We start from the raw sequence: 12,922 nt of genomic DNA, 5'->3' as shown, positions 1-12,922 counted from the left end.
TAATAATACAATTCGCACACACACACACACATACATCCTTCTCCTACATACGCACCAATACACTGGTGTGCACAGACACAATAATACAATTCACAGCATTTCAAATTCAATCCAACTAAACAAGCGTTGTGACAATAACGGGACGCCCTCCAATCTATCGGCCACGGCTACTCCATTATGCATGACTTGTGGCATCCTCGCTACCCCGAGGGCCAGGACAAGGCCGTTGGTGTCTACAGTCTCTGCCTGTACCTTTTAGTAAATAATGATCATACCCTTTGATATTTTTCTCCTCCCTCTTTATTTCCTTTGAGTGTATTTGATTTTTACTGTGTATAGCCTTTTATCTGTGGTTATGTAATAAAACCTATACAGGCTCTGTTAAATCTGAATCCTCTGCCCCACAGCCATTATAATCCTTTGGTTTGTCTCACTTGGTGTGTAATTCTAGAAGAGTTCCTGGATTGGTAGCGTCTTCCTGGGCTCTCAGCCAATATATCCCTTCCGTTATGGATGTTAACTTTCCTCAGTCCCCACCCTAGTCCCTATGTCTAATATTCCTCTGTTTCCCTATCCTCCATTCCGGATCTGAGTGATTCAGTTTCATTTCTTAACTGTTCTACACAAAGCAGTGCAATGAGAAACTGGGTAAAAGACCGGAGCACTGTAAAAGCCAGGCCTACTGTAGATGTACTGTAGGACTTGTTAGGAATTAAGAAAGAAGGGGAATGGTCCTCTAGCGGCTAGTTTAAATGGACTCTACGATGTTCTTGAACCGCAGGGGCCATTCCAATATGTACATAAGAGAGCTATATGTTAATGTTATTGTTGGGAAGGCTATGTTCTTTTTTTTTTTAAACATTGTTTTCCATTCTGGGTACTGGAAGGCAGATGTGTGTGCTGGCTTTTATTTCAGCCCAGCACTAAACACACATGATTCAGCAAGATCATAGTGGTCAAATGAGTTGGTACATGACGTTAATGGTTATGTCAACTTGCGTTATAGCCAAATGTATCAGTTACCGCTGATAATCTGAGTTACAAAAACAGTGTACAGTCTGTTGTTGCCCTATTTTAGAAATATTCAACCTACCAGCCACGTTGATTCAATATTAATGAGAAAGTACGAAATAACGAGGAAGCTTTACCCAGAGAGCTGATTTCTGATCCTTCATCAGTATTCTGTTGCCGGGTCTCATTCCCACAACACCGCTACTCCACTGATGGCCTTGAACACTCCCATCTGTTCCTTCAACACATCAGCGCGTGCCACCTAATGCCAGCCTACAGCTGCCAACCTTGCCATCTTTGACTGACTTCAATAACTAAACTAAAATGTGCTCCCTTCGGGTTCCCCAAGACCAGGATTGGGAACCGCTGACCTAGTCTCATCACCACCTAATCAAATAGGGTCATTAAAATAATTACAGCAGCCAGGCGGGGGTTCCTTTCCAACTAGGTAACCGTGTCGGTCAAACCAATTACTGTAGGAAAATAGTGATCCGTACGTTGTCCACATTAGGACAGACTCACATGTCCATGGAAGTTGTCAGAGTCACCTGGAGTTGGTGTCAGTCACTTTTAGTTGGTATACACATTATATAATGTTTTTTATTTTAAAAAAAATGTATAATATGATTAATTCATTAATATTTGTAAAAGCGTCAATGATGAAAGCATTAGAGTGTGACTCAAATGAAAGACAGTGACATTTTCTCCAATGTGTGGCACAACTCAGTTTGTTGTATATAATAGTAATGATCATATTTCTTACATAAACAAGTTTCAATGTAGCAATTTGAAATTGAGTCATGTAACCACTTCCTGAATGAATTTCAAGCATGGCAAGGTTTCATTTCGTGCTGAGAGAAACGCTTGATTGGTAAAACACACTACTAATCATAGTGATTCACCCATTAAATTAATGGCGACATGAAATGACTAATTAATTGGACTACCTACAAAACATAAAATGTTCTGTTCTTTGTGTGAAAAGGAGAAACCCATTGGTGAAATCCTGTAGAGGCGTTGACAGTAAAAACAACACATACCTGGGTTCAAATAGTAATTGTTTTGTTTCAAACACTTTAGCTGGACTGCTGGCACTCAGGCAGGCTCAACCAAATGCTCAAAGTACAAATACTAAACTATTTGAACCCACGTCTGGTAAAAGTATCTGTTGATTTAAACTTCATAGAATTCAATATTGCAATCAGGTTAAGATAAAACCATAATACAATGAATAGAAAGGAGCAAAGCAGCTTTGAGGAAAATAGACTGTGGAAAAAGAAAACGTGAACAGCTTCTGTCAATGTTTCCCTATGAATAAATATGAATGCAAATGAATGCATTTGAATAAACATACAACATTAAGGGGAATACCTCCAGAGAGAATAGGACCACAAAAAGACCCCATTTTGACACTATTCTATCCTTGCTGGGAGCTATCACAGACGAACATAGATTAACAGTTTGCCATTTTACCAGTTGGGACTCCCGAGTGGCGCAGCGGTCTAAGGCACTGCATCTAGCTAGTGGTGTCACTACAGACCCTGGTTCGATTCCAGGCTGTATCACAACCGGCCGTGATTGAGAGTCCCATAGGGTGGTGCACAATTGGACCAGCGTCGTTAGGGTTTGGCCATTGTAAATAATATTTATTTCTTAACTGACTTGCCTAGTTAATAAAGATAAAATACATTTTGGGACGATGCATTCACCTTCTCTTCATATTTCCTGATTCCTCGTCCAATAAACATTTAACACAGTAAGATTTCTAAAATACAGGAAGTATTCAGACCCACTGATTTTTCCAAATTATGTTACATTACAGCCATGTTCTGAAATGGATGAAATTGTTTCCCCCCCATCAATCTACCCACAATATGCCATAATGACGAAGCGAAAACAGGTTCACCTGTGGCAAATTCAATTGATTGGACATGATTTGGAAAGGCACACACTTGTCTATATAAGGTCCCAAAGTTGACAGTGCATGTCAGAGCAAAAACCAAGCCATGAGGTCGAAGGAATTGTCTGTAGAGCTCTGAGACAGAATTGTGTCGAGGCACAGATCTGGGGATGGGTACCAAAAAGTGTCTGCAGCATTGAAGGCCCCAAAGAACACAGTGGACTCCATTCTTAAATAGAAGATGTTTGGAACCACCAAGACTCTTTCTAGACCTGGCCGCCCGGGCCAAACTGAGCAATCAGGGAGAAGGGCCTTGGTCAGGGGGGTGACAAAGAACCCGATGGTCACTCTGACAGAGCTCCGGACGGACAACTATCTCTACAACACTTCACTAATCAAGCATTTATGGTAGAGTGGCCAGACGGAAGCCACTCCTCAGTAAAAGGCACATGACAGACCGCTTGGAGTTTGCCAAAAGGAACCATGAGAAACAAGATTATCTGGTCTGATGAAACCAAGATTGAACTCTTTGGCCTGAATGCCAATCGTCACGTCTGGTGGAAACCTGGCACCATCCCTTCGGTGAAGCATGGTGGTGGCAGTATCATGCTGTGGGGATGTTTTTCAGCGGCAGGGACTGGGAGACTAGTCAGGATCGAGGAAAAGCTGAACGGAGCAAAGTACAGAGAGACCCTTGATGAAAATCCAGAGCGCTTAGGACCTCAGACTGGGGCGAAGGTTCACCTTCCAACAGTACAACAACCCTAAGCACACAGCCAAGACAACGCAGGATTGGCTTCGGGACAAGTCTCTGAATGTCCTTGAGTGGCCCAGCCAGAGCTAAGACTTGAACACGATCAAACATCTCCGGAGAGACCTGAAAATAGCTGTGCAGCGAAGCTCCCCATCCAACCTGACAGAGTTTGAGAGGATCTGCAGAGAAGAATGTGAGAAACTCCCCAAATACAGGTGTACAAAGCTTGTGATATTTACGTGTTTTATTTTTTATTTCTAACAAGCTGTTTTTGCTTTGCCATTATGGGGTGTTGTGTGTAGATTGATTAGGGGGGAAAACGATTTAATCCATTTTAGAATAAGGCTTTAACGTAACAAAATGTTGAAAAAGTCAAGGGGTCTGAATACTTTGCATATGCACTGTATGTACACTGTCTGAAATAAAATGTTGTTCTCTCCTCTCCCTTCACTGCACTGACAGGAAAAGATATGAAAGGGGGGAAAAATATGCTGGAAGCTCGTCATTAGCCTGGCTTTCAGCTGGTAGATTCTTTAAGATCAGTACAGATGAAGGAGCAGAGGCGAGGACAGGACATATTTTTAGACAATGAGAAAGAGCAAGGGATGGATTCAGACCTGGGACACCAGGTGAGCAGACTCTAGTTTAGCCTTAATCCATAAATGAACTACCAGGAAGAAAATAAACATGAAAAAACAGCAAACCTTGAGTTCTAGAGAAAGATTTTAATAGCTCTACTGCTGTATAATGAGCTGCTTTGGGAAGAGAGAGTGTTTGGTGAGTATTCACACTGTTTCTAAATTGCCCATTCGATTACAACATGATTCGGGCAAATCCATAACAGTGTGTATAAAACAACAGTAGCTTCTGTAAGCAGCGTCAAGTTGATTAGAATCACTCAAAGCAATGACTTTAAAGACTGTGAGGCCGCAGCGATTGCCATTTGCTGAAAAATGATACAAAATCCTTCTTTGAATCTCTAATCTAATATGGCAGGTTTAGCTGCATAATAGGAGTCAGTGTGTTCCAAGGCGATACACGGGATATGCTTTTTTAATTATTATTATTATAATAATTTTTAAAAGTATATTATTATTTATTTTTTATTGAATATTTAAAACATACAATATACTTGCTGTGAAGCCGCTCAACAACTACATCACATTAGTCATCTAACGGACTCCCATCCAGAGCGACACACAGAAGCAACCAGGGTCAACACCCTTCTCAAGGGCACGTCGACAGATCTCCCACAAGGTCAAAAACCCAGGCTCCTAATCGCCAGGCCACTAGGCCTCCAAGATCCCCCCCACATGTCCCCCCCCACAATTATCAGAGTGGATTGGTCTTTATCCAGACAGATTTGATCATGCATTTTTTAAGTTACAGCAGTGTCAACAAAGTTATGATTGGAAGTATGAGCCAGTATCTGCTGGAAAGATACAAGGAGACTTATTTCCGAAGGGCCATATTCTGACTTGAGATAGCACTAAACTCGAATTTGTCTCCCATTGACGTCAATGAATGACACGAAAGTCAGAGTTAAGCGTGCATGTTAAGTCAGAATAAGGCCCGTTGTGCTTTCAGCAGAGCAAATTTTGCTCCTGTTATTTTCAGAAGGTAATACAGGACAAGAACAAAGCTAAAATCATGAAGTTGTATTTTAGTAACACTTCCTCTGAAGGCCTTACTCATGCTCTTTTATCCTTTGTGTTACCTTTGTGTTCTACATTGTACCCGTATATTATTTTACTCAGAAAATGTCAGGTATAGTCTATTATTCATGCTACATTGTGGCTGTGTTGAAACGGCTGTAAACAGATGTGATTTTAGCAAAGTGGGAGAGCCCTTTTGACAGCGGGTTGAACAGACCACTGATGGTGTCAGCCTGTAGCCCTCTACACAAACATGCCAAAGGACTACATTACCCTACTGGCACAGTTTGAGAGAGCAAAGGCTCTGGATCAATGGCAATCAATTGGATTGATGTATTGTTTGTTGACTGTCTGAATGTGTAAATAAGTTGTGTGTTTCGGAGACAGAGAGTGTGTGTGTGTGTGTGTGTGTGTGTGTGTTTTGCATGAGTAAGGAGGTCCATATCTTCACCTTGATGTTGTTGTGTGTCTTGTATCCAGATTGATCACTATGCCCAGAGGGATTTGAAGAGGGGACTCCAGCTCTTTGGCACCGAGGGCAACGTAGGCTTGACCAACGCCTGGATGATCGTACAAACTGATGTAAGTCCTTACGCAAGGCACTTAACCCTAATTGCTCATGTAAGTCGCTCTGGATAAGAGCGTATGCTAAGTGACTAAAATGTAAATGTAAAATGTAAGTCAACTTGTCCTGCTTAGACTGCCCCGTGGTGGTCAGCAGTAGAACAGTACAGTTGTCTTAAATTGGCCTGGTCCTAGATCTGTTTATGCCAATGCATGACAATGACCATAGGAGTTAGCAAGACAGCACAATCAGATCTGGGACCAGGATAGTGTTAAAAGAGGCCAAGCTTTTAGAAATACAGTACTGCAGGATAATTACAAGATCATATGTACCACTTCATAGGGACAAGGGATTACGCAATCTAGCCTGATTCCAACCAATAAGAATAGCCTTGAATTCTTTAAATAGGCTGCCAAACAGTAAGAGAAATGCAAATTGGACTGCACGGCTCCCAAAAGAACAACACTGTTTGTTTCCACACTCACTTTGATGTGCTTGGCTTTGTATTATTCATGACTAAAATCCACAGCTCAAATCATGGGCAAAGGGAAAGTAGGAAACACAAGGTGAGGAAAGATAGTAGAGAAAAGATTGATTAAAAGGAGCTGATAAAAATGCAGCAGGCACTGTTGGTGAAAGCTGCCGAGAGATGTCAAAAGATACCAGATACAAGATATCAAACTTTGGCCTATTTGGTCACAGAATGACCCTTTTTACATGATAAAGTCCAGTTTTATTGTTTGTAGTGTGCATTAGTGAATAGTGTGCATTAGTGAAGTTGTGTGACTGACTGCACATCGTGAGTGAGTGAGTGAGACCATGTGTTCAAGATTAAATTCTAGATTGAGTCACATGTCAAAACCGCAGCAAGTGTTCTCATTCCATAAAACCAAGTTTACCCTCTCCACCTCCCCATTGACGACATTACCACACTGCAAAATGCACCCAGGCAGTTAATCTAGTTTAAATTCAGTAATGACCTTTTTGGAGTGATCAGGGAGATCTATCTAAGTAAAAGATGTGACAGAGATATGTTTAACATACAGTACCAGTCAAAAGTTTGGACACCTACTTATTCAATAATAGTGAAGACATCAAAACTATGAAATGACACTAATGGAATCATGTATTAACCCAATAAGTTTTTAAACAAATAAAAATATATTTTATGTTTCAGATTCTTCAAAGTAGCCACACTTTGCCTTGATGACAGCTTTTCACATTCTTGACATTTTCTCAACCAGCTTCATGAGGTAGTCACCTGGAATGCATTTCAATTAACAGGTGTGTCATGTTAAAAGTACATTTGTGGAATTTCTTTCCTTCTTAATGCGTTTGAGCCAATCAGTTGTGTTGTGACAAGGTAGGGGTGGTATACAGAAGACAGCCCTATTTGGTAATAGACCAAGTCCATATTATGGCAAGAACAGCTCAAATAAGACAAGAGAAATGACAGTCCATCATTACTTTAAGACATGAAGGTCAGTCAATACGGACAATTTCAAGAACTTTGAAAGTTTCTTCAAGTGCAGTCGCAAAAACCATCAAGCGCTATGATGAAACCGGCTCTCATGAGGACCGCCACAGGAAAGGAAGACCCAGAGTTCATTAGAGTTATCAGCCTCAGAAATTGCAGCCCACATAAATGTTTCACAGAGTTCAAGTAACAGACACATCTCAACACCAACTGTTCAGAGGAGACTGCGTGGATCAAGCCTTCATCGTCGAATTGCTGCAAAGAAACCACTACAAAAGGACACCAATAAGAAGAAGAGACTGGTAACACTGTCTGTGATTTATTTAGAATTCAAGGCACACATAACCAGCATGGCAACCACAGCATTTGGCAGCGATACGCCATCCCATCTGGTTTGCGCTTAGTGGGACTATCATTTGTTTTTCAACAGGACAAACCTCCAGGCTGTGAAAGGGCTATTTGACCAAGAAGGAGAGTGATGGAGTGCTGCATCAGATTACCTGGCCTCCACAATCACCCGACCTCAACCCAATTGAAATGGTTTGGGATGAGTTGGACCGCAGAGAGGAAAAGCAGCCAACATGTGCTCAGCATATGTGGGAACTCCTTCAAGACTGTTGGAAAAGCATTTCAGGTGAAGCTGGTTGAGAGAATGCCAAGAGTGTGCAAAGCTGTCATCAAGGTAAAGGGTGGCTACTTTGAAGAATATAAAATGTAAAATATTTAGATTTGTTGAAGAAATGTTGGTTACTACATGATTCCATATGTGTTATTTCATAGTTGTGATGTCTTCACTATTATTCTACAATGTAGAAAAAAGTATAAATAAAGAAAAACCCTTGAATGAGTAGGTGTGTCCAAACTTTTCACTTTGTACCGTACGTATGGAAGTGCCAGAGAACGATCTCTGTTCATGAATCATGCAGAATGGTTTTATTGTGTAGCATTTTTGTTTTTCCTCTCTGTTCGGTCATTAACGTTCAGTGTCCTTGTCTGGTGTAGTTCCGCTGCTGTGGCGTGACCAACCATACAGACTGGTTTGAGGTGTACAATGCCAGCCGCGTGCCCGATTCCTGCTGCCTGGAGTACAGCGACAACTGTGGCCTCGTGAACCCAGGGACCTGGTGGACCGCGGTAAGATGCACAGAATCACACATACACGAACACAAACAAACACACATGCACCCACACATACACTCTCCCTCTCTCCGACACACATACGCGCACACTAGTTGTTCCCAAATGTTATCTGGTTGTTTTTGTTGCCCAAATGTAATTGTTTGGTCCAAAAACCTTCTTTGTGACCAACCAGGTAAACAAAACATTACAGTATACTGTGATAAATCTCAGACATTCCACCCACAGTCCACTGAGCTTTTCCTAAAACCCAACCCACGCTTTGGGAAACACTGCTCTGCTGTGGATAACTACCTGTTCTCATATGCCTAATATCTGGGGTATAAGGCATATTCAAATATAAGGGGTATTTAACCCTAGCCCATAGAAACCCAGTGAATAACACATTCTTAAATGGCAAAACAGATAAAAAAAATGTATCATAAGGAATAAGGTTTTTAAGTGTCTATCCTATATCTAGGGACTATAAGAAAGCTCAGGAATATATACACTGCTCAAAAAAATAAAGGGAACACTTAAACAACACAATGTAACTCCAAGTTAATCACACTTCTGTGAAATCAAACTGTCCACTTAGGAAGCAACACCGATTGACAATAAATTTCACATGCTGTTGTGCAAATGGAATAGACAAAAGGTGGAAATTATAGGCAATTAGCAAGACACCCCCAATAAAGGAGTGGTTCTGCAGGTGGTGACCACAGACCACTTCTCAGTTCCTATGCTTCCTGGCTGATGTTTTGGTCACTTTTGAATGCTGGCGGTGCTTTCACTCTAGTGGTAGCATGAGACGGAGTCTACAACCCACACAAGTGGCTCAGGTAGTGCAGCTCATCCAGGATGGCACATCAATGCGAGCTGTGGCAAGAAGGTTTGCTGTGTCTGTCAGCGTAGTGTCCAGAGAATGGAGGCGCTACCAGGAGACAGGCCAGTACATCAGGAGACGTGGAGGAGGCCGTAGGAGGGCAACAACCCAGCAGCAGGACCGCTACCTCCGCCTTTGTGCAAGGAGGAGCACTGCCAGAGCCCTGCAAATTTACCTCCAGCAGGCCACAGGCCACAAACTTACGTACAGTTCTGGCATATTAGGTGGCCCAAACTGTTGCATATACACTGACTCTGCGTGCAATGAACGCAAGAGAAGTGACACAATTTCACCTGGTTAATATTGCCTGCTAACCTGGATTTCCTTTAGCTAAATATGCAGGTTTAAAAATCTATACTTCTGTGTATTGATTTTAAGAAAGGCATTGATGTTTATGGTTAGGTACACATTGGAGCAACGATATGCACCGCATCGATTATATGCAACGCAGGACACGCTAGATAAACTAGTAATATCATCAACCATGTGTAGTTAACTAGTGATTATGATTGATTGTTTTTTTATAAAATAAGTTTAATGCTAGCTAGCAACTTACCTTGGCTTCTTACTGCATTCGCATAACAGGCAGGCTCCTCGTGGAGGGCAAAGTAAGGCAGGTGGTTAGAGCGTTGGACTAGTTAACCGTGAGGTTGCAAGATTGAATCCCCGAGCTGACAAGGTAAAAATCTGTCGTTCTGCCCCTGAACAAGGCAGTTAACCCACTGTTCCTAGGCCGTCATTGAAAATAGGAATGTGTTCTTAACTGACTTGCCTAGTTAAATAAAGGTGTAATAATTCCGATTAATCAGTCGACCCTTACTACTGACTGTTACTTTTGACCCCCCTTTGTTCAGGGACACATTATTCCATTTCTGTTAGTCACATGTCTGTGGAACTTGTTCAGTTTATGTCTCAGTTGTTGAATCTTGTTATGTTCATACAAATATTTACACGTTAAGTTGACACAATGCCCATCCAACCCGGAAGCCAGCCGCACCAATGTGTCGGAGGAAACACTGTACACCTGGCGACCGTGTCAGCGTGCACTGCGCCTGGCCCGCCACAGGAGTCGCTAGTGCGCAATGAGACAAGGATATCCCTGCCAGCCAAACCCTCCCTAACCCGGACGACTCTAGGCCAATTGTGCACCGCCCCATTGGCCTCCCGGTCGCGGCCGGCTGCGACAGAGCCTGGGCTCGAACCCAGAATCTCTAGTGGCACAACTACTAGACCACTGCGCCACTCGTGAGGCCTTTCAGTTTGCTGAAAATAAACGCAGTTGACAGTGAGAGGATGTTTCTTTTCTTGCTGAGTTTATATTTTTACACATTTTACCCCTTTTTTGGGGCACAAAACTTTTTTTTAAACCGGTACCGGGATACCTTTAGACGAGTCCTGTGACACTTGTGAGGGGTCGTAGAACAAAACGGAGAACTCTAATGTTTTCATGAGAGTCTCTGCTTTTGATACTGGGGTCATAGTTTGTATCCCAAACAATTTCCAAAAATCGGTCTTCTCAAGAAAACCTCTGTAGTGTTAGACATTTTAGTCTCCTGGTCTGACAAACAGCTCTGTATCCCTGTCACTTTTCACCGCAGATGCGGAAGGCCAACATGGGCGTATGTGGTGGATTGAGCCCATACAACAACAAAAAACATATCTCTAGCTTAGACAGATTTTGATGGGGATTTCTTTATTATGTTAATCAACTCTATGGGGTTTTTAAATCTGTCCCTTGAGGTCTGCAGCAGCATTGCTGATTTTCTTTCTTTTGCCCCGGGTAGTTAATTAATATATAATTACTTGATTAATACCCTTGTTTGGTGAAATAATCCACTCAATTGGTGTCACAGGACTAAATCCCTGCTTGTAGGGGAAGACTGAAAACCAGCAGTGCTAAAGACTGTGAGGCATAAATTCTTTCTGCCGTATACCATGCCAGGCTCATGTACTCTGTGCCAGTCCCATCGCTGTCTGCCGTTGTCTATGCCACTTTCTTTCAATATTATAACAACCACTTTAGCTGCTTTGAGGATATGTGAACTATTCACAATTCTATACGTGAAGACTTGTATTTGTCTAGTGGCACATCATCCTTTTCATTGACACTGTGTTTCACGTAATGTCTCTTGAATGTTCAAAAGGGAGAGTTGGAGAAACTAGGTGACGTCGCCTAAGTGTATATCCTGTCTGTGTTGGCCATGAAAAATTCAGCTCGTTCGCTTGTCTAAATGTTCTCCCAGCACAGAGCAATGGTACCATCTGCAAGTACCATCTCCCATGCCTCCGCCCCTAGTGATAGATAGGGATGGTAGCTATCCCAGGGAACATTTATTCAACAGAGAAGGGGGGGGGGGGGCATCCATATGGGACCCACTTAGCTAACATGACAAGGAGTTGATTTGCAGAGTAAAAGGCATGTATGGGAGGATGTATCACTTTGTGTTGGGCGGTGTAGAGAAGGGCCTGTGGGCCCGATACTCTTGTAAGTCTACCAAGACTAGCACCAGAAGGAAAATGAAATGTACCCCAACCCTGCTGTAGGCTACACTTAGACACTTAGCCCATGCTATAAATGTGGGTTAATGTGATGTTTTTTTGTATAATGTGCTGTAAAACTTTTGTTTCCATTCCTGTGTGTCTCCACAGCCATGTTACGAGCGAGTGAAGGATTGGATACAACAGAATCTGGTGGCCCTGTGGATATTTGCCTTGTGTACGGCACTCACACAGGTACAGCCACTGGTGACACAATTGTACTCTTCAGTGCACGTTGAAAGTGCTTTGAATGCCTACGTTTCAGTGGGTAGCATTTTATAGTGATGTCTATTGACAGGGAACCATAACATCTTAGCTTGGCACCAGAAGATTGGTATCTGCTTTTCCAACTTTGCTATACAGACTCCATTCTAAATAGCTGTGCATATGAACGTTTACTGTAGCTTGCATTGGGGTCAGACTGAATGGCAGGACAACAAAAGTCAGAGGAGTTGGTTAAAGCACATATTGAACAGATCTGGAACCAGGCTAATATCACTAATAATTGATAAGAAATGAGATGATTTGAAAGTAGGCCTCTATTAACAATTACTGTGAATTCAAATTCATGAGGTTGTTCCTTTTATTCTCAATGAAGACACTGGTCTTGTCCAAATACCCATACTAGCTTACTACACACTTAAACTGCATACTATTTAGCACATAGCGCAGTAAAAAGTATACAGTATGCCACGACTGCAACCTGTGTGGTTGTGATAATTGCGTTGTTTGCTCTATAACCTGTTAATTCATGTGCCTTGCAACCGTGATATATAGGGCTAAAAAATGCAAATAAATTCAACCACACCTTTGTTTTATCACAAAATATAGCTAAATATAGCAAAATATAGGATCAGAATCGCAGTTATAATCATTGGCCAGTACGGATAATTAAGTAAAACCACAAGTCCAAATCACAATCTACATCCATGGCCAATTTAGATGTTGCTTACAATGCAATACTCATGAGAATTTTAAGGAGAACAAAAACTATTTAGCCTACATTTGAACACCACCGCA

The 12,922-nt window shown here is 41.9% G+C and overlaps 1 protein-coding gene across 4 annotated transcripts in view; it reads left to right on the top strand.

The window, feature by feature from the left end:
* Positions 1-12,922, top strand: part of LOC129854122 (tetraspanin-4-like) — a 110,030-nt gene that overhangs the window by 96,002 nt on the left and 1,106 nt on the right. For all 4 annotated transcript variants that reach the window (XM_055920871.1, XM_055920869.1, XM_055920870.1 and 1 more), the window contains 3 exons: positions 5,801-5,902; positions 8,365-8,496; positions 12,014-12,097. In XM_055920871.1, the coding sequence (XP_055776846.1) occupies positions 5,801-5,902; positions 8,365-8,496; positions 12,014-12,097 (318 nt within the window). The remainder of the gene's footprint in view (positions 1-5,800; positions 5,903-8,364; positions 8,497-12,013; positions 12,098-12,922) is intronic.

This window comes from Salvelinus fontinalis, chromosome 4, assembly GCF_029448725.1.
Source record: "Salvelinus fontinalis isolate EN_2023a chromosome 4, ASM2944872v1, whole genome shotgun sequence".
In the NCBI taxonomy this organism is placed as follows: Eukaryota; Metazoa; Chordata; class Actinopteri; order Salmoniformes; family Salmonidae; genus Salvelinus; species Salvelinus fontinalis.
Note: the sequence above shows the minus strand (reverse complement) of the source record. Positions and strands in the feature narration are given on the sequence as shown.